General features: G+C 40.5%; 1 protein-coding gene across 1 annotated transcript; it reads left to right on the forward strand.

Moving 5' to 3' along the window:
• Positions 1-2,549: 2,549 nt before the first annotated feature.
• IL13RA1 (interleukin 13 receptor subunit alpha 1) lies at positions 2,550-20,021 on the forward strand. The gene is made up of 10 exons (XM_065643375.1): positions 2,550-2,665; positions 5,925-6,082; positions 8,127-8,262; positions 10,171-10,291; positions 12,462-12,646; positions 12,991-13,142; positions 14,380-14,512; positions 15,009-15,105; positions 15,707-15,791; positions 17,358-20,021. Exons 1-10 carry the CDS (start codon positions 2,587-2,589, stop codon positions 17,475-17,477), a joined length of 1,266 nt encoding a protein of 421 aa, XP_065499447.1. The 5' UTR covers positions 2,550-2,586; the 3' UTR covers positions 17,478-20,021.
• Positions 20,022-22,521: the final 2,500 nt, after the last annotated feature.

Below are 22,521 nucleotides of genomic sequence, written 5' to 3' on the forward strand. Positions count from 1 at the left end.
AGCATCATTTGTTAATCTGAGATAGGGAACATGCACAGAAAAAAATTGTTAGTTGTTATTTTTAATGCATCAGCAAACTCAATGTGCAGCCCCACAATCACCAGCTTTGGTTGTGCAAGTGGAAATGGCAGGAACACTCGGCCAAGGGCAGATCACAAGCATGATCGTAAATCAGTTTATGCCAAGCATGAAGCCATACCCCAAGTACTTATTTAACAGATTATTTTAAAGATACCTCAGGTGTGTCTGTAAGTTTTCCCGTCACGACAGTGCAGGCGTATTGTCTGAGAACATGAGCGAGCATGAGGTTTGCAGCAGAAAGATGCAGGACAGGACTCAATGAGATTGAGAAATGGGAAGTCTCAGGTAGGTGGCAGAGATCAAAGGCTTTGGCAGGAGTTCTGATTGCCGTGCACCCTAACGGGAATGCGATGACAAGCCGAGCACTTGGGGAGGAGGGAGAGAGCTGGGGAAAAACATTTCAGCTGCCTCCAATGATGGGCAGGCAGCCAAAAACATGCAAACCACTGGATGTGTGCTTGGTGCTGCCTCTCCCAGGAGAAAGAGTGGATGAAACAGAAAGAAGGAAGGAAAAAAAAAAAAAAAAGCAAGGAAACCGAAAGCAGGAGAAAGATCGCAGTATCTCGCATCAGCCTTACTTGACAAATATCAGCACTGACAGGCATGGTCTATGCTGGCTATAGATACTGTACACTCTGATCGCAGTCACATAGCTTGAATGTCTCACGTCCTGGAACTTTTAAGCCACAATTTTTATTTTATTATCATTGCAAGCCCTTTGGTGCTTACTAATAGCAACCAGGAAATTTGCTAAATCCTCTTCTTTTCCCAGGAGTATAAAAACAAACAGGCAGAAAAGGAAAAAAAAACCACAACAAACACAAACAAAAAAACACAAACCAACATCAACACAGGATATTCCCCGCCCTATCATAAAAAGATCCACTTCCCTTTTTCTGAAACGAGTGTCTTAAAAGCAGATGAATTCTTGCAAAACTCCTTGAAGAGCTGAATAAATACTGAAACGTTCTGTTGGCTTAAGAATACGTAATTTTCACTAATAAAGTTTGGTTTGCCTTGAAACTCAGCCAAAGTTTCCTCTCTGCTGGATCTGTACTGTGTTTATAATACCTATATTTGGGTGGCAACAAGGAGCAAGCTTGCTAGTTACCACAAAATCTAGTGCAGAAATAAAAGCCTTATCCCAAATGTTTTCTTGTCCTGGAATGTATAAAAATATCACTCAATATTCCCAATTCTGTGGAAATTTGGAAAAACTACTTGCCACGTCACACCAATAAAAGTGAGAGCAAAGCTGCAAGTGACCAGATCATGTTTGGCAGGGGCTGAAGCAGAGGGTGCGTGGGGAATTTTGTAGAAAGAAGGTTGTGTAGTAGCGGGTTGGAAAAAGAACAATATGCATTTTTAATACAGATGAGAAGTCTAAAAATGACCTGAACTTGCAGGAGGGAATTTGAAATGAGGACTTCTGCCAGGGGGGACTGAATAACTAGGTTTAACAACAAGTAGGGGTTGTGCTCACACAGTTGATTTCCTGGCAAGAGGGTATGAATGTCTTGGGCACATTTCAATAGTAGCAGGAGCAGAGTATAGATTTGGTTGTAAAAGGAAAATGACTTGGACTCTCAAAACAGGATCCTTCCAAGCTCGTGGCCGTGCTGAAGTGCAATGCGAGGGGAGTTGGCTGGGTGCTGCAGGAGGGCTCGGTGGGGCACCGGCCTGGAGCCGGGAAGCAGCACAGTGAGGTGCGTGGTCCATGGTGGTGGCCACCGCAAAGGGTGAGCGGGAAGCACTCAGGGTCCCTCAGCGACACTGAAGTCTTGGTTTTGCGGCAGGGCCGTGGTGGGGTTTGGGGAGGGTCCCTGGGAGGCACAAAAGGCTCGGGGGGGGAGCAAAGTGTCTCCGTGGTGTGTGTGCGGGCCAGCACCCACACCACGATGGCCAGCACCCACACCAGCGATGGCCAGCACCCACACTACGATGGCCAGCACCCACACTACGATGGCCAGCACCCACACCAGCGATGGCCAGCACCCACACCACGATGGTCAGCACCCACACCAGCGATGGCCAGCACCCACACCACGATGGCCAGCACCCACACCAGCGATGGCCAGCACCCACACCACGATGGCCAGCACCCACACCAGCGATGGCCAGCACCCACACCACGATGGCCAGCAGACACCGGAAGGAAAGCGACACATGGGGTGACACAAGGAGTGGACAACGCAGGGAAGGGAGTGGAGCCGGGGGGTGTCGTGGGGAGCTCCCCTCGCAGCAGAGACGCAGCCCAGCCCCGCTGCAGTGGGCAGCCGTGGGGCAGCTGTGCCAGCGGCGGCGGGGCCGGGAGCCCAGCCCCGAGCAGGACTGCGGGGCGGCTCTGCCCAGGTAGCGGGGCGGATCGCTGCCCCCGCCCGCCCCGGCCGCCGCTCCCCGCTCGGCTCGGGTTACCTGGGCGGGCCGCGCCGCGGCTCTTCCCGTTTGGCCCGGCCCCCGCGACGGGAAGTGGGAGCGAGGGGCCGCGCTGGGACGGCCGGAGCCATGGATCGTCCCGGAGCGCCGCTGCCGTGCCGGCTTCTCCTCGCCGTCTGCTGGGTGTTCGCCGCGGGGACGGCGGCAGGTAGGAGCGGGGAGGGGAGCGGGACCACCGGTGGGCTGCCGGGCTCGCCCCGCTCCGCTGCCGGGCGCTGCCGAGCGCTCGCCCCGGCGGCGGAGCGGGAGCCGGGACACCCGCGGGGGAGCCGCCGCGGGGACTTTCCCGGGCGTGGGTCCGGCAGCCGCGCTGCCCGCTCGGCTGTGGGCTCGGTGCGGGGACGCTCGTGTATTCAAGTGAAACGCTTTCATTTTGTAGTAGAAATGCCCGAAGCGCGTCAGCTGTGTGCAAGAGCAATGCCGGCAGTGCGCCTTGCCTCTTCCCGGGCAGAGGAACGGGGATGCTTTAAAAAAATCTGCCTTTCTCTCTCTGGAAGGAAGCGTTTGACAGGGTTGGCAGAAACCTTTTAAGCTCTGTCTTCGGTTCCCGGGACTGTCCCTGTCTTAAAACCGAAGCAGAAGCCCACCGCGTTTCTCTCTGTGCGTGTCTTGCGGCGGATTCCTGGAAATGAGGCGAAGGCACCGCCGGTCCCGCTGCGGGAGCGGGTTTGCCGATTGCGGGAGCTCTGGGCTTAAATTTCCCTAGCTCTGTTTTGTAACGTTACATTTGCCGTTACTTTTAGTTTCCCTGCTTTTGGAAGCACGAACGTTTAGCTGCAGGAAAGAGGTGCGTGTGTCTCGGAGGGTTTCGTAAGTGGGGCTCTTAGCCTTATAAATTGTCTTTGTTAATCTTATGCAAAAGTAGAATTACAGCCATTAGAGAATTGTTATTTTTTCAGCTGGCTACAATTCAGTTTATAACTATGAAATCAACCTTAAGAAAATACTGGAGGACAAAATACAAAGTGTTACAACACTTTTACGATACTTGATGCAAAGTATTTCTTGGTGTTTCCACATTATGGCTTTTAGAAATAAAATATTTTCTATGCAGGATTGCCTCAGCTCATTGCTGGTTCCTGCTGCACTTTTATTTTCTTAGAAGCATCAGTGTGGTTTTGGTTTTCAGAGTGAAATAATGTCTTTGCTGTGTTTCATAATTTGTCTTTGAGTTGTTCTGCTCAATTACTCTCATGATGAGACTTTAATAAGAAAAGTATTAAACTATGTATATTTTATACAACAAAAGTATGAGACTGGCCAAGCCTATGAAGAAGAAAAAGTCTTCAGCTGAATGCAACATTAAAGCACGAGCTTCAGAATTGTATAGATTAATCTAAAACCGACTAATGTATATTTTCTAGGCTAATACAAGTCATTCATTTATTTCTAAACCCAGTTCTTACTTTGTGTGGTTAGAAATCTGCAAGCTTTAGCATAATTACTTCTAATAAAACCTATTAAAAGGAAATCTGTAGAACTTCAGAACAGCAATCAAGGATGAGACTTTTCTTTTAAGGGTTTGTGGCTTTTGTAGGTAATTAGAAGTGTGATCATGAAAAGACAGAATGCTTGGAGATATGTAGTCTTGTTTAATAAATATATTCATTTTTTTATGTGATCCAAAGGACTCAGTATTTGCAAACTTAAGGCCCCGACGCTGTTCCTAAACCTGTCATAAGTTTTTGTTAGTGGAAAAGGTACCAGGCAAAGATGTTCTGGCAGGTTCACTTGTCTCGGAGGAGACTGTATTTTCGTAAGAACAGAAATTTCTCTGCTCCTGAGGTCAGCTGTAAAACTGAACAAACAAACAAAAATCCCAAAAGTTTTAAGTATTAAAAAAAGCTAAGCGTATTCAGACTAAAACAGTAAATCTTAGTAATAACTCTCATTTTCTGTGCAAGCATATGTTATCTGCACATAGACACAGACATATAGATGGTAATCATGTATGATTGCTACCATTGCCTATCCTTTAACTATGCAGAGGTCTGAGAATCCTCCAGGAGTTTGAGTTTTCTTCAAGCTTTGGCAGCTTCAGCTCTCGGGAAATGTAAGATAATGGTGTTATGGATCCTTTGAGTGGAATTTTTGTGGAAAGAAGCTGTTTTGCATTTCCATCTGCTCTCTTCCCTGTGCTAGCAGAAGGCAATGGGGCTGCACCGTGACCTGGATGGGAGAACTGATCTTGGGGGAATTATTCTACCCCTTCCCTATGCGCTTCCCCGAATGTTGGGGCAGGTCGAACCTGGTTTCCTGGGATGAGCAAGACCTGCAGCACTAGTTGATGTCAGTTTGAAGTGCTCGGAAAAATACTTCGTAACAAGGGTACTTTCCATACACAAATAGGTGGTGGTGCCTCAGTGATGATACTTGAGAAGAAGTCTCATTTGGCCTCTTATTTAATGCCTTCTAATAGTACACATTTCAGTAGCTCTTTAAAAAACAACTAAATATATTTTCGTTTTCTCAGGGAATTCCCAGTTGTTAATTTTTTATAGAATTGGAGTCTGACACATACTTTATTTTTTCCTGGCAGTTTTCTGTTTTCTGCCATATTTCCCTTCTTTGTAATCTAATACAACCTTCGAGCTGTGTGACTGGATATTGAGTAGGCTGTGACTCAGTGTGCAAGAGTATGGAGGGGTCAATGCGCAAATGGATTTATCCCAACAACTATCTCTGAATCATGGCTCTTCTGCTTCTATCTTGCTTTTGGAGAGGTGAAAAAATGTACTGCTGAAGTGTGCCAGCAGTAAATTACTATTTGCCCACACTGGTTTTGCTCCCTGTGCCAGAGCATAGCATTAAAAGTTTAATAGGTGAGTAATTGAAAAAGCATTGTGGTTTCTTCATTGTTTCTTAACATTCTCATTTTTGCTTGCATTGGGCTAGATTGTGGTTGTAACATACAGCTGTTGCTTGCAGGACGTAATCGCTTGTCTTTTTAAAGTTTTCTGTCTAAAAATGCATTAATGGATAACTTTGGGGTAGAATGAAGTGTTAATTGCTCCACAAAATGTATATACTATGTTCACTAAAGATTCAGTATGTATGATGCAAACTCACAGCAGAAAGTACCTGGAAAATGAGTCTCATCTTCTCTCCATGAGCGTAAGTTTCATTCCCACGGTCACTAGATTATTGCATACTGTGATTACTTAAAAGTTACATTTAAAAATTTTTTGTGTGTGTTTCTTATAATTATTTAGATGATTAATAGACTGAGATAGCAGAGGAGTAGAAACAATGTAGTGGGCAGTAGCTTATCTGATCATAAATACGAGCTGATGAAGTTGAGAAATCATTTGTGTTCTTTTCTGTTGGAGAGTTAAAAATCTGTCAGTATTACTAATGGTAAAATGTAGAGCAACAGGACTGTTATACTGATAACTTCTTTCTTTTAGGAGCAAAAGTTCTTCCACCTCCATCCAACCTGGACTACTCATTTATCCAAATCTGCACCCTGAACTGGACGTGGAACCCCCCAGAGAACGTGAGCAGTAGCTGCGACCTGGAGTATTCCAGCGACATTGTGATTGATGAGGTCCCTCAGGACAAAAGAGTAAGTGCACTGCCTCTTTAAACTCTGCTGTGCCCCTGTGTCTTATTGTGATAAACCTGTCTGTGTATAAGCATAGAAACATATATATCTACAGTTTTAATACAGTCTTTAATTCTTGTTGTGGGATCAAAACCTCAAAAATTAGTCATACCAGCTTGTGGGATCGGAAAAATCTGTCTGTCGCTCTCTGATAATTGAGCTGCTACTGATAACACAGAAGCATAATAATAATAACATGAAAAGAACTTGTTTCGGTCTTTGCTTATGCAGCTTTCTAGAAAAACCAAAATATATACAGAGCAGTCTACATGCTTAAGACTTAAATGGCAATTTGCAAAAGCCAATCTCCTTCACGTTGAAATCAATTTAAGAAAGAGGTGTGCACATAAACCTTGGTGTAGCTGTGATTTGGCAGCATAGCATCTTTGGGAGGTAATGCCAAGTATTAACACATTCTCACATTTGCTCTGTCCCAACACTTGCACATACAGTTATCCACAGGAGTTGTGTTATGAATACAACACATTTGTTCCCTGGAATGGAAATTGTAAAACTTCCTTGTTTTGGGCTTTTGTTTTTATTCTGTGTTAGGTGGTTTACAGCCCAGATGTGATCCTTGGTGTGGATTAACAACTTTTTGGTCGGGACTGAGAGTAGCATTGCCATGCCAAGAGGAAAATTACAAACTATCAGAATTTGAAGCCTCGAATATGCACCGACTGTGGAATCAGCAGTGCTGTCATTTCAGATATAGTGAAAATCGATATGATGCCTCTTGAAACAGTCCTTTGTTGTTGAGCCCTATTACCATTTTATGGCCTGATGTTTACAGTGGCCTCTTCACAGTGACCGCCCTACTCTTTCTGACAACTCCAGGATATCCTGGACTTGAAGTAAGGATGTGGTTTTGCAAACAGCTGAGCTGATTTAATTAGTGGCTTAACACTGCTAAAAGGGCGATAGTTCATTTTTGACACCCCCTTATCTAATGAACTTCATCTGACCTTTAGATGAGCCAGTCAAACTTACTAACTGCGCAGAAACCTATTTACCTCTTCTGATGGGTTCATTAACAAATCAACAAGTTGAAAGTCTGCTTGGTTACCAAGCTGAGTGAGTTTGTAGAAGGGTCTTACAGATGTTGAGGTCAGTGGTGTTGAATGAGCTGTGAGACAGTGGTTTCACATGCCACAGTAAACCAGACTGTGCATCATCTTGTTGCGTCTTTTTGCATTACAACTGGTAGAACCTAGTCTGTTCGTAGCTGTTTGATTTTCTTACCCTCTTGTTAGTGCCAATATTTATTATTTTTTGTGTACACAAGACTGGTTATACCGTCCTTTGGTAATCACAAAGATTATTTTTTTTGTCCTGTTTCCAGTTAAGTAAATGACACATCCCTAGCCAAACAAAAGACACTCAAGAAAGTGTATGAGAAAAGGTTAAGGCTTTTTCTCACACAAACACATACTCTTTTCTGAAAATGGAAGCTCTTAGGCTACTTGGGCCTGATGGGGTGCCATTCTATTTAATAGCCACTTGTGGATTTGTTTTTACAAATTTTTCCTTTGCTCCTTAAATCAATGCAAACTCTTCTCATTGCTTTTTGATTTTGTCTTCAAATGGTCTTTTCTGTTTGTCAAACGCTCATGTGCACACACACACAGAAAGATGAAGGTGAGATCTGTAAGCTCCTGTTTATATAGCTGTAGTATAAACAGGCTTATTTTGTTTCATCTATTAAGACTTATTCTAGGACTGTTTTCCTGCACGTTATAATTGTTCCTACATGGTCATTGCTCATGCCTACAGGTCACTGGAGTAGAAGTAGTTTTCCTTTGAGTTCTGAGTGTACCTGATGGGGAAAAAGAAAATCTAAGTGATGCTGAGGTTTCCAGTGTAGTTCAACACTCATTTCATTTGCCTTTGAGTTGCAGTTTTTTGGAGGGGCCGTAATGTATTCTTACATTAATACTAATTCCCACGTGTCTGATATGGTATGCCAAACATTCTGGTTTTCTTTCTCCTCCACATCTAAACCCAGGAATGGAGTAAGAGTCAGTTTCGTGTGACGAATACATTCTTGAATGAGGAAATGCGTTTCAAAGTGAGAAGTGAATGCAAGTACGACAACACCAGCGAGCCCAGCCGATGGGTGGAGACCTCCCTCCTGCCAAAAGGTACCATGTGCAGCGGCCAGACCGGGAACAGACGTGCCCCTCTTGGCCTGAGGAGGCATGGCCTTGTTTTCTCTGTTATTGTGTCAAAATATCATAGAAATAGATCATAAAGAAATAGGGAGATAGCGGGCACAAGGGCTGGTTCAATTGGTAGAGCCTCAACAGAACTGTTATACTACTGAGTATAGTCACAGTCAACTTCAACTTGGGTCCATCTTTTTGAAATGCCCTGTACATTTAAATACAGCTGCAGTCTTCTGACACTTAAAACTTTGCGGGCAAGCTTGTAAAATTTAAACGCTCTTCCAACACAATGATGTGGTTCCCTTCATTCCTCTCGTCCCTGCCGTGCTTGTGAGATAAGACACAACTTAGGTTGTATTAAGCCTGCTGACTTCATGACTAATATCTAAGTCAGTTTATCTTGTATGATTTCTCTATACAAGCAAAAGTCCCTAAAATAAACCTACATTTGTAAATATTAGAGGAATTAATCTAGTAAATTTAAGAACTTGTTGAATAAATAAGTGGCTTAATTAAATAATTATAGTAGGGTTCTCTCTTTTTCAAGAGATATGTGTGCGGTCTACAAAGCTGTGCATAGCAAAAGGAATAGAGAAAAAATATTTTTGTTTCTTGACATCCAGAAACAAGGGCTATGTAGCAACATTGTTAGGAAGCAGACTTCAAGGCATGATGTTTTCTGCTGGATGCTGGGAGTTACGGCAAGGAAAATAGAAACTCTTGCCTTGAGTAGTAAAAGTTTGCCTAACCCAGGCTTGTGACTCGCAGTGGATGAAAATCACATGTGGACAGGAGAATCTGAGACCTTATCAGAATTGTCTGTGTGTCTGTCAGAAGGGTATTTTGGAAAACTGGGGAAGCAGATCATTAGGACAGCATGTTCTAAACAGGTTGGGGCTTTTAGAAGTCTGCTTGCAGATAAAATATTTTTAAATGCTTATTGGAATAGGAAAACCAATTTCATTTTCCTACACTCTTATACAGTCGCTAATTCAGGGACAGCGCAAGCTTGAAAGTAGGAGTTAGCTTGGAGTTTGCCATCAATAAGTCTAGACTGTTGATAAAATTAACATGCATTTTTTTTTAGTTTGTGGAGATGTTGCTACTTGTTACAAGGAAGAAATATCTAATGTGCTGTAATATGATAATACGGTATAAAGAACTTGTACTACACAAGAATGCGGGATTGAATATGAAAGACTATTCTATAATTGCTCTGCCTGGGAGATATACTAATGTCTGTATTCCCAATTGCTATGTACTATTTTGTATTTTGTTCTGTAATTTGGGTTTTCAATATGTTGAAGAAGTTGAATGTCTAGAGGCATATGGCTCTCAATTAAAAATTCAACTTACCCACTGTTGCTTTTGTCCATATTTAAGATGTGCAGGTATTTCCATATTCAGAATACTGAGAAACTCATATTGTGTCTGGAGAAGATAACTATAATTAAATGCTGACTATTTTTAATGTTGATGGCTGTAATAACTATAACAAAGCTAAGTGTTATCCCTATAATCGCCAGTTACTTTAACTTCGTTTTAAAGTATCTGTAGTTTTATAGAACAAAGTATTTTCCTGACTCAACACCTTGTCCTTAGCATCAGGTATCTTTAAGTAGTCATTCAGACATGGTGGAAAGTGAGATTCACTGTTATGGTTGGTTTGCATTTAAAAGTTACTCTGCTGAGATTTCAGCTATTGCAAATGATAAACAACTGGAATTCATCCTTTGCTGTGCTGAGACAGGCAGGCTGAGAGCCCGTCTTTGCCTTCCAGACAGTTTTAGTTATGTAAAAAGGGTTCGTTTACTTCTGGAAATTGGGGAGAAGACTTTGCTGGAAAAATAAATCTTAAAGAGACATTTCCAACTTGCCTTGCAGGTATTCCAGGTACTGCTGCTGTTGACTTAAGCTGCGTTTGGCACAATCTGGAGTACATGGTTTGTACATGGCGTCCTGGGGAGAATGCAGGCAGTGATACCAATTATTCGTTGTTCTACTGGTTCGTATGAACTTTTTCTTCCCAACTCTAAAGTGCTTTAGCTCTAATCTTTAGTTTTACATTATACATTTTCCTTGTCTGCTTCCTGTTGCTTTGGAAGATCCCAGGGCTTTGTGTACAAGTTAGTGTTGGGTCCTGTCCAACAGAAAACTTTGCTGCTGAAGGGTCAAGAGGTCGCTGTTGCTAAGTCTTTTTGGGAAGTTGATGTAACTCTTTTGTGAAGCACTGGCTGCTTTTTGTAGCCCACTTGCAAGCAACCGTGATTGCTTTCTAATTTTTTCTAATTACGGATTCAAAGAGGGAAAAATTAAGAACTGAGTTAGACCATTATATGAATTGCTTTCTTTGCAGCCCCCAAAACATGGGCTGTTTAAGTCAGAATCACTCGCTAATGTATGTGTCAGCTCTTAAATCATTGGAACACAGTATGAAAGCATTAATAACATTTGGCAATACTTTTGTTTGTATCTTCCATGTCATAAATAATCGATTCACCTTGAATGTTATGGAGAACGTATTTTTATCATCATCCATGCTTGCCAGCTGACTGCCATAAATAGACTCTTGTTCCAAAGGAACAGAGCTGTGGTGTGAGCAAAATCTTGGCAGCAAGGTCTGCATACACTTATCTATGCATACTGCTGTATGTCGATGGGGCTTGTGAAATGCCACATTGCATTAGCTTCTGTAGAAATATTGCAGTTTTCTTTCTGAAAGCCTCCTTGTAGTAGTTTTAAATCATCTTTCTGTCTTATCTGAACTAACTAACTAAATGTTTTCCTCTTCCTCTCCAGTGGCAGTCTCACAGGCTAGCTGTTCGATATAATGCATTTGGACAGCAGACTGCAGAAAACATGCTGCTTTAGTTAAATGCTACTCAAATACTGCTACTCAAATATTTTTTTTCTTTATTACAAGAACAGTACCAATGAGGCGATGAAGATCTGAATTTCTGGATATATGAATACTTACTGCAATAATGCTTTAGATTAGAGCTATATATTTTCAACTTACCCCTTAATTTTAATGAAAGATGTAGCTGCAGTGACAGCAAAGTGTTTTAATTCATGCTGCTCAGAAAGAAAAATACTTTTTGATTTTTAAAGCTGAAAACTAAGGAAACACTTGATTTTTGGACTGAAAGATACATTTTCCATGATGTAAGGGAGATGGGTTTTGGTTTCGTTTCTCAGAAATGAGTGAACAATTACCTGAAAACTTATTGCTTAGTTCCATTTGATATTCTTCCTTCATATTTTCCTCTAAAATGCTACCTTTTAATCTGAAGTGAACATGGCTATAATGTTAGCTTAGAGCAAAGGAATCCAGTCAGTGCACGGAGAGCAGGTTGGTGCATGGGCACGGTGCTGTCTGCTCCCAGCACCTCCGGCTCCATCAGCCCCAGGGCGGGGAGCTCAGGAGCGTGGATAAAAAAGGGTCTGTCCTGAAGACAGGACAGACAGTTGGGGCTTCCCCAGCCCCTGTATATTGAGATATGAAGTAGGAGAATGTCACTCCTATTGTGCTCCTAAGTGAAGCTCTGCTTTACTCTCTATCACTCTTACGTAAATAAATAATCACTTTTCTTGGGAGGAAGAGCTACTGGCATATTTTCACTTGGACCTGGGGAACAAAGAGAAGCAAGGAAGAAGGTTGTCATAGCTTCTCTGTTGTTGGAAGTGAACACGGACATTTTGAAAAGCAAATACAGGCAATAGGTGAAACTCAACTGTCTAAAGCAAGAGCTGCGATACCCAAGGCATTGCTGAATGAGATCAATCAGCTCATTCTATCACAGAAGTGAAATTCTGTTGACAGGAAATGATCTAAATTAGTTTCCTTTCAAAATGTTTTTTTTTTTCCTTGAAATTTTTTCCCATGTGGAAAATGTGAACCAAAGCTAAAAGTAGCTGTTATATTTGGTGCTTAGCTATAAAGCAAACCTGCCTCTCTTTCTGCTACTTGACACTCTTTAAAAAAAATATTCTTTCTAAAGCTTGAGATAAATGAGAAGCTTCTTACTTTGCATAGCTTTACTTTTATATATGCTATAGCACAGCTTTAATGCAAGTTCAGTCTTTAGAATTTGTAAGAGATTTAAAAACAAGCTTGCTCCTTGCTGTCCTGTTCTTTCAAAGTTAAAAAAAAAAAAATGTTTTTATTCCTATAGGTTTGATGGTTTGAAAAACCATAAGAAGTGCAACAACTATTCTATGCACCAAGGAACCTTTGGATGCGTTTTCAATTTTAGCTTCCCAAAACTCACCAATACTTACCCAGCTATAAGTATTTTGGTTGGAGATGATTCTGGAGAAATTAGGCCTGTGTGTGCAAGTAAAAATCCTACCACCCTTGGTAAGTTAAACACGACATTATAAAAAATGATTCTAAAAAGAAATTGTGTTTGAGAAGCTTGCACCTCATATGCGGTGGATGAGACAACATGATTAGATGTTTCCTTCTTCTATTGATCTTTGATTTGAGAATTATATAGACGGGGGCTGTTTCTGAGGGATGAGGGGATGATATTTCCACTCATTTTTGCTCTTGGTCTTTAGTTGTTTTTATTATTTCCTGGCTTTTTTTCCTCTTTCTTTTCCTAAACTGGTATAAGTGTAATATGATGCAATACAGGACTTGAACAATTTTTGTAAGCAGTGACAAATACTGTTAACTAATTCTTTCATTTTGCATTTCAGTAAAACCTGCTACACCAAGACGGGTTAAGCTGTCGAAGATCGATGATGAAATATATTTAGAATGGAGTGAATCAAACACCTTTCCACAAAATTGTTTATTTTATGAAGTTGGATATCACAATGGTGATGTGGACAGCGCTCAGATAATTAAAGTAATTTTTCATTATTTACAGTTGACTGATTTTTTTTTTCCCTTATGTATCTTTTCTAATTTGTGTTGATATTCCCAGTAACTCAAATGTTTGATGTTTAAAAATGAAAAATTATGTAATCTGCTTGTGAACAGGTCTGGTGCACTAGCTGGAAGTGTTGTGTGGACTTAAGATTTTTCTCCCATACAGTAGGTTTCAGATAGTAACATCTATACAGCGCAATTCATGTAAGACTTGAATCCTTGCCCCATCATTTGTTATGGCAAAGCAGTAATGTGTAAGAACAGTCCAATATGTATACACTAAACTAAACAACACAAATCAGGAAATACACTGCAGTGCATGTACCTGTTTGCGTCTCCGTGGACTTTGGTCTGTTGGTGTTGGGTTTTCCTGGCGTTGGTCTGTGCTCGGTCAGACAACTGCCTTGATCTTGAATGACCTGACTTGATTACCGTAAAGCAAAATTAATTGCTGGTGCACACAAGAACGCAGAATGTTATACAGGAAAGCAAGGGGATAAAAAGGCTGAGGATGGTGTGAAAGAAAAAGGTGTGTGCTCTTAGGTAAATTATTTTAATGTGCATGTAAAAAGCATTGACTTCAGTGTCTGGATGTGCTCATGCCTGTATCTGTATAGCCAAACTGACAACACTGTTTGATCAGAACAGTAAACAGTGTGATAAATTTAAAAGTGAGATGGCAGTCTTCTCCTGCGGAGTACATTTAGTTGTTTGTCCTACCCCAAATTTAGCAAACTTGAATAATACCAACTTTCCTCAGGAAACTGGCATTTTGGATCAAAAATAAAAGTTCAATCCCAGCCAGTGTGTGTGTGCCTCCCTGTAGAGGCATCACAGAAGACTTTGGTATGGTCAAAGTTGGATCAGCATTGCTGCCCTGACAGGGGAAGGCAGTGTAAGTCATAAACATTTCTCAAAAAAAAAAACCCAGGGCATTGTTCCAGAGACAGAGTCTTAGTTTAATCATTGGTGTCAAATGCTGTATGATACATGTACCAGTGAATAAGATTAAATCTTAGCTTTGGAATCTCTATTTAGGCAGACTGTGCTGGTTAAATGCTACTGTGTCCTTTTTTATGAAGTTCAGTATTCACAAAGAGATCTTCCATCAAAACATTCCAAATACATTAACTGCACAATGAAAATGGGCTTGTAAGTGACTGAGAATACACTGGTAGTTGAACAAACCAAATTACCTTTTCTTTTTACCTTAGGTTGAATCTAATTATACGTCAATTCCTAGCGTTGATCCTAATAGCAAGTACATCTTCAAAGTGAGAGCAAAACCAAAGCCTGAGTGTTACAGCAGCAAACTCTATAGTGATTGGAGCGAAGAAAAGAGTATTGGTGAGAACAATGGTTCCTGCAATTTATTGCATTCTATTTTTCATCGTAAGGCATCTAAAACCTTTTGTCAGCTAAGCGAATGGTAGTCAAAGATCATCTTCCCTATGTCTCTATTTCATTTTAGGTGAAAAGAGGGCAAGAGAGTTCTAGTCCTTTAGCAGTGCCATCCAATTACTGCCTGTACTGCTATATATGTTGAAGGGATTGCTGTGCAACAACACCTTTCAAGTGCTACTAGTTCTTCAGCCCTGAGTCTTGCTGGTTTTCTTTTTTCATTTTTTTATTTTCCTTTTTTTTTTCTTTTTTAAAATAATTTTCATTGCCAAATGTATCTACATTATAATATGCTTTGAAAAAGGAGTCCTTGCCTACAAAAATGCTAGTGTATTTGAAGAATATTCTGCCTGTGAATTAGTTAGAGAATTAGTTAATTAATTGTAATTATTCCTAAAAAGCCTCCCAAAACACCCCTAAGTTCCTAACTTTTGTTTTCCAGGTGAGAGAGCAGACTCTACGTTCTATATTGTTTTAATAATCACCATTCCAGTAATAGTAGCAGTGTCTACTATAATTCTACTAGTTTATCTAAAAAGGTAAGTAACAATCATCTCCCTTTATTTACAATCCACTAATTCTGATTGGTCTTTGGCTTGTGTTACAATTCATCACTTTTCCAGGTAACTGTCCACGACGTGGCATCTGTTGAATAGCATCTGTTTTATCTGTAACATGCATTGCATTAAAAAAGTGGCACCACCATTGTGCCTCAGTCATTAGTATTAAGTTTATCGTCCATATACGTGCTCTATTTGCACCTGGGTAACATCAGTTATGCATACTTACAGTTAGATTCTTGTTGCACAGCTATTGCATCCCCTCTCTTTAAGCAATTAAGTCCACATTTAGAATTAAGCTTATGTATAAAGTGTATTTTACCAGATTAAAAAAAAAATTCTGCTTTTGCTGCTGTCTTTGACAAAAGCAAAAGTTATTTAGAATCTGTTTGAATATTCCCATTTTCATTTGGGGAGTAAAAATGAGAACTGGGCTACAGTTGCAGAGAATGAAAGCTGGGCAGTGATGTTGAAGCTGGTGCCATAAATTTTCTTTAGCACACCCAAGTATTAAATTGAAATGGTGAGTCTTAAATTAATACATCTTTCATCTAAAGCTTTTCTTTTTAATTTTCTGTAGGCTGAAGATACTAATTCTACCACCAATTCCAGACCCTAGAGAAATTCTTAAGCGCATGTTTGGAGAGCAGAATGATGATTCCCAGGTTAGTAAGAAGCTATTGGGTGAACTAATCTATTGAACTGGAATCTGTAGACTTCTAGTTTTCTTTTTCCTAATACCCATGTTTATCTTAAAACCAAGAGTATATAAGTAAGTATACCATATGAAGACTAAGTATTCACAATAATAAGAGTTGTACAGAAACAGTTACCCAAAGCTGAGAGGGATTTTTTTTTTCCCTCAAATTGCATATGCTTTTCTAGAAACATTAGTAGAATTGCAATATTCTGTTATTTCACAGACCGCTAGTCCCTTAAGTGTGTTTTGGGTTGGTTCGGAGGTTGGGTTTGCTGGTTGTTGGGGTTTTTATTGGTGGTATTTGTGTTTGTTTTGTTTGTGGGTTTTTTGTTGTTTGGTTTAGGTTTGGTTGTGGCTTTTTTTTCCCCCAACTCCATTAAATGGCTTATACTGAACATTCAGGTCTTCCTCTGCTAGTTGCTCATATTTATGATGTTGAATAAAGCTATTAATATTTGACTTGCAGCAACTTGTACTTCTAGCACTCTCACATTTATCACAGTCTGGTAGCTATGAAGTAAATCAGGACATTTAGATTCTCATTGGCATAAGAACGGAACTAACTATAGCTGCTTCAAGCTTTCGTTGATGAAAGACTTGTTATGACCCCTTATTTCAGGAAAAATAAACATAATACTGATTATGGAAACCCTTTTTTCTAAATAAATCTAACTCAGTAGCTCTTTATAAAAATCCTAGGGGAAGTACACTGACAAGCCCTAATTCAAACCTGGACGTGAAATGATGTATGTCATTCTCTGAACACAGTCCTTGTACGGAAGGGACCTTCTGACTCACTGTGGCGTCTCAAAATTGATGCCACCTGTGAAATGTTTGTAGAGGATAATAACTATGTGGCTGTCTGGTGCTGCACATGCCTTGGATGTTCTCAGTTGAACAGGAGTTGCAGGAATCACTGACTCTGAAAACAAACCTCGTTTTGTGGCCTCCCAGTTGTAAATGGAGTCAGAGTCCAAAATCCAGTATTCTCATTTTCCACAGGGGTATTCTGAGTTCGTCAAATAATACAACAGAACTATGCGGAAAGCATGAATCTTCCTTCCTAGTTTATTACCTTTTAGATAAATATTTCAGCATGAGGATGATAAGCATGGTAGCTTTCGTCACGCTTCAACAAGTGCTTTGTTACTGCCCCTAGTAATGCTACGTTCTCGCTTCTGAGTATTATCTTGATCTTCTCTATGTGCTCAGGGTCTCAGTGAAAACTCCACTATGCGTGTACATCCTCGCTTCTCCATCCTCCTGCCCAAGCTTCACCCATTACCTGTAGTTGGAAGCACTCTTAAAATGGGGACCAACCTTCAGTTCTTTCTCATCTCTGGAGAGGACAACTCTTCTGTCAACCACAGGCCTAAGCTATGTCCCTAAAAAGCACAATTTGTTGCCCAGCTGCTGTGGCTTTTTCACCATAATATAGGCTGTATGTTGTGAAATGGGTCTGTCCTGTTGGGTTGAAAAAACAACGCTTGCTTGAAGAAGCACTGTTAAAAATGTTGTTCTTCTCTTTCAGGGCTGTGCAAAGGATGATTCTGTGAATGCTTTTGACAGGTTTATTAAAGAAGAGGAAATTCATTCTTTAATTTTAACAGAAAATCCAGAGTATATTAATTCTGAAAAAGAAAACCGATAAACTCTGCTTTACCAGTGAAAGATGAGGAAGCTTTCATTCCTGCTCAGGTGACAATGTAGATGTGAAGAGACCTGCAAGACATTCACCAACTTTCACCTTACTGAGTCCTTTCTAAGTCTTACTTCTCTGATATTCAGGAGATACATTACTAAGAGTGGCCATTCCTCCATCTCTGCTAGAAATACTCGTCTTGAATCACTTGAGATGAGTTTGTACATAAATTTCATTTGACTACATTGCAGTATCACTCGTTCTGGCTCCAGCCAGCTCTGCCCTACTATTTGTCATTTGCTCTTGTGTTTGTGCCTCACATTAGACTGTAAAAGGGTTTTTTGGAGCAAGCACTGTGACTTCTCTGAAGTATTTGGCTCTGTTTTGCTGCAGATGAGATGAGGCTCATTTACAGTAGATGGCTCGTTAGTGCTACTACATGGAACTGCTGCCCGGTAGGATGCTGGAGCATGGACCATTGGTGGCATGGACCGTTTGTGGATGGCGTTTCCAGAGGGCATTTACGGACTGACCGTCTTACGCTTCTGGTTGATGTGCGTCAGCTGTGGCCTGCTCAAACTCCATAGAAGAGGGTTGTTTTTTCTTCAAAAGTGTTCATGAAAAAACCTCTCCACTTTCCAGCTGGTATTCATACTACTTATAAAAAAGGCTTAGTTTTTTAACCTTTCAAGTGCCTGTCCTCAGACATCGTGCCTTCATGGGCTTCTTGGGTTAATTTTCCTTTGTTTAAAATGATAAATAGAATTTTTTACCTGTGTTGTGCAGTGGCACATAACTATATTGAGTCTCAACCAGACTGTGATTTTACTTTGGCCATATTGGCCTGATTTTTGGAAGCTAAGTCATCCTGAATCTGTCCAGCAAAATTACCAGGATGGATGCATGAATCTAAGGAGCTTGGGTCAAATTGATTAGCAAGTGCTGAACCACTGAAACTGAATTAATTCAAAGATTCCGAGACCCGTCCTTAGTGCTGAGCTCATGGATTTGGGGGAAGAGGGGATGACAACCATGGCCTGCATTCTAAGGGATAAGCTTTATTCTTTCTGTAGTGATGAGGCTGTGATTTGACCTTCCCCTCTAGGAGCTTAGCAATTTAACACAAGGTGCTGATTTGACTTTTTAAAAAGAATTTCTTCTATATTTCACTGCAGCAGCTTGATGACTTTGTTGTTGTTGTTGTTAATTCATGAATTTTCTTGTTCATTTTTTGATGGTTTTGCTTTGAGGTTGCTTTTACCCAGCAAAGCTCAACGGGCGTTTTCTAGCACAACTGTGACATTGCTCTGAATTCTGAGCATTAGTTTCTACCCTGTGCAGCAAGGGTGTTAGCAGCAGTACCTTGATTGTGCTGGAGGCAGAAAGTAACATAACGGGGAGAAAGGGATCCATGCAAGCTGTTTATGGTCAGTGTTCAGGAATTTCTTGCTCCTCCCAGCTAAATGCAGACCCATTAGTCATTGCTATAGTCAGTCTAAGCAGACTGAGAAGAAGTTTGCTAGGAACAAACCTTTTAAAGTTCAGCAATGTCCTCAAACCCTATTCAACTAAAATCTGAAATGACATGCTACATTTTTGGAACATATTATTCCATGAGAAGTAGAACTAACAGAGCTTGATTTTTAGCTACAGGTTTACATCCTTTACCCTCTTACTTATTCCCTCTTTCTCAATAAACCAATTCTTTCCCCAGTCCCCACTGAGCTGATCAAATACAGTTTCCTCCATGTCTCCATATCCTCCATATCTCCTTCCCTTTCTACCACCAGTAACAAGAGTTAAAAATGTAGCAGAACTAGCAGACCCAATATTAGCTTCAATCTTCTACTTACAATCAGGCTAACAAAAAAAAAAATGGTTAATGAGACAAAATGAGAATAAAGCCTCAGGGATTTCAGTGAGATAAAGCAAAGCTCAGGTTATACAAAGTCAGCTAGCAGCACTATGATATTCCAGTGGTAAAGTAATAGTGTGGGTGAAAGGGTAACTGAATTCCTGTGCCAACTGCATTCCCTCTCCCCTTACATCATTATAGCAATATAAATATTTCTCAAATCTACCTCATCTGGAATGTTGCTCATCACAGACCACTAGACAAACAGAAATGTATGATTTCAAGATAAGTAAGCATAGCAGTGCAATATTGTGGCTTTCAGTATAGCAATCCAGGAAAACGATCCTCGGTACTTTACCCTAAATTGTTTTGACTTTTGTTTTGGTGTTTATGGTAAAAAACCAAAGCTTATTTGTTCAAATTCATAAACCCAAAGGAGTGGAATAAACAGATGGTCTTATGCCAAAAGCAAGCCTTAAATGCAGAGGATGGTTTAGATCATTATATATAAATGTTTGGGGTAATTATTTGTCTCCCAAACAATAGTAATTGACACACTTCCTAATGGATGGATTTCTTGAGCCTGTGTTTTGGTATGTAAAGTGTCTGAGTATATTTTTATGTTTAAAGTGTCTTGTTTATGGTTAGGGGTTTTTTTTAGCTTAGAATTTCCCAAGTTTTGCTATCATTTGTTTGTTCTTCATTGCAGTTACTTGATCTGTAAGTTTGTTTAAAGAATGAATAAATATGTCTGAATGTTTTTCAATATAATTGGATGACATTTCATTCTTGGGTTGAGAAGATAAACTGAGATGGAAGAGCGAAACTATATTTGAGGCATGCAGAACCCAGAGAAGAAAAACAGTTTTTCTTTGCCCCCTTCCCTTTCAAAAGAGAACTTGGCCCATGCAATCAGTGGGGAATGCTACAGCTGCCTTTTTTTTGGCTAGGGTAACAAGACGGAGATGGAACCGTGCTCAAGACTTGTCCCCTCACCCTCTGTGTACTCAATGCCATGCGACTTTCTTACATTGGCATGTTTTTTCATAACACTGTCGAGAGTTAATAAATTCTCAGACTGGAATCTGACTGAGGTTGCTGTAGCCTTACCAAACGTAGCTCAAATATTTTGTCTTTTTTAGCAGCCGAACTCATTAAAAATGCCAGGTTGCTAAACTGATGAAAGCCATTACCTAGTTGCTTAGACCTAAATGCGTTTAAGTACCAAATAAACACATTAGCAATGGCTGCTTTGAAAGATTCAGGGAAAGCGTACTTGTCTCCCTTCAGGTCAGTGAGCAGATCACTCAAAATTAACAAATAAACTGTGAAGTTAAAAAATCCATTTGCATTTTTCTTTTCCAATTCTACAGTTTTTGTGGCAGTAATGATTTTAATCACTCCCCATAAGTGACCTTTTCCTATTTTAATACATTGTGTTAAATAATTTAAGTTTTCTGTATTTGGCGTGATAGAAAAATTAAGCACTTAACTTATTTTTTTGTGAATTTTAATTTATTTCAATTCAGGAATGCCATGACGTAGGTGATTAGCTTTAAATGAGTCAATAGATGAACACAACGAATGGTGAGCCACGGTGTTTCAATGCTCACTGGGTAGAACTATTCACAGATTAGGTATTTCCATTCACTGGAAAATATTCAATAAACTTAGTTCTGAATTGGCACTTCAGATATTCAGAATTTCCCCTTGAAGGGAAATGTTGATTTATCTTTCATTTCAAAAAAAAAAAAAAAAATGACTTTCAGTTCCGAAGGGTTTTCCCCTCACCCAAGACAGAGCAGAGGTAGGTGAGTGGAAGCCCAGGCACGGTCAGGGCGCTGCAGGAACCTCCTTTCTTCTCACCCCAGCCCCGTGGCCGGGCAGCAGCTGAGCTCTTCAGGTCCAGGAATGGGCACAGTGGGGCCGGGAGGAGCAGATCTACTGGGGTCATTGAAGGTTCACGGAGATGATTCTCAAATACTTCATTTTACACAATATTTGCAAAAAATGTTTTATGGAAGCAACCTCCCTCTGTTGTACTGCCAGCTGTAGAAATGTGGCTTCTAGATAATACTTAAAATCCAAATGCAAAACTAGATTTAAATCTATCGATTTGGATGAGGTAGCTATGTTGAATCGTGGTGAAAGTAGGAGACTTGAGATCACTTTGATGTAACTATATCCACGCAGTCACCACAGCAAAGCAATATGGGTTTGGGTGGGAGGCTCAGGAGAGCGACAAACTTTCAGGTCCGGAAACTCTGCCTCAGGTTTGTAGCATGTCAGAGCCTGAAAGGTTGTTGAGGACTTTTGGGGTTTTTTTTTTTTTGCTCTCTTTTCTCCAACTCTGTTGATGAGGTTGATGAAGTATTTTCTCCTGTAAACCTTGCGTTGTTTATCGCTAAAGTATCCCTTCTGCAATTTTATACTGATTATTGCCAAGTGAGTCTTGTGAAGGTAGTAACTCAGCAGGAAAGGCGATCGCTGCTGTCACCACAAAGCTGTAAAACGGCCAGTGTATTCTAGTAATACTCTCTGCTCCTTGTTTTGCTTTTGCCAAAGTACTGCAATTATTTTGATGATTCTTGCGCAAAGCATCTACAAAGAGATGCTTTCCAGTTAGCCAGTACTTCCAGTAATTGTGTGCTTATCTTATTACATTGAAGCTTTCCTCTATTTAATTTGGCTCAAGCTGCTAAAATGGACTTGGCTAAGAGCATGGTGAGATTGAAAACTTAGTGCGAAAGAGGTTTTGTTAAGCCTAGGCACTGTCTCTATTTGGAACTTGGACAAAATTTACTAAGCTAGATCAAAAGTTTGGAGCAGCTTGAACCAGGAGTTAAACTAATGTCTTGGTTTAAAAGTAGAGCTGGCCCTGTATAGTCTGTGCTAAAAAAAAAGCCCAACTGAATATGTGCTTTATGCTAGGAACAAATTGGTGTGTGCAATGGGCATCCTTTCCTATTGATCTAATGAAAGATTGATTAGATCCCATGACATCAGCAATTGCAGTCTCAGAGCTCTCTGCATGTGTACAGTGTAATTCTGTAAAGTCTGAAATACCAGCAATGAGGCATTTTTAAGGCACTTAGCTATGTCTTTGCTAGTTCTCCTGGAGTTGTTTAAATGTAGAAAGTTGAAACAAAATCCACTGGGTTTTTGACAATGGCAGTGAGAGCACCAAAATGACCTTAT

This window comes from Caloenas nicobarica, chromosome 12 (genome assembly GCF_036013445.1).
Source record: "Caloenas nicobarica isolate bCalNic1 chromosome 12, bCalNic1.hap1, whole genome shotgun sequence".
Lineage (NCBI taxonomy): Eukaryota > Metazoa > Chordata > Aves > Columbiformes > Columbidae > Caloenas > Caloenas nicobarica.

Coding starts and splice junctions, on each gene's coding strand:
- IL13RA1 (XM_065643375.1), top strand. CDS start 2,587: ATGGATCGTCCCGGAGCGCCGCTGCCGTGCCGGCTTCTCCTCGCCGTC. Junction 8,263..10,170: donor GACCTCCCTCCTGCCAAAAG/GTACCATGTGCA, acceptor CTTGCCTTGCAG/GTATTCCAGGTACTGCTGCT. Junction 15,792..17,357: donor AGCAGAATGATGATTCCCAG/GTTAGTAAGAAG, acceptor CTTCTCTTTCAG/GGCTGTGCAAAGGATGATTC.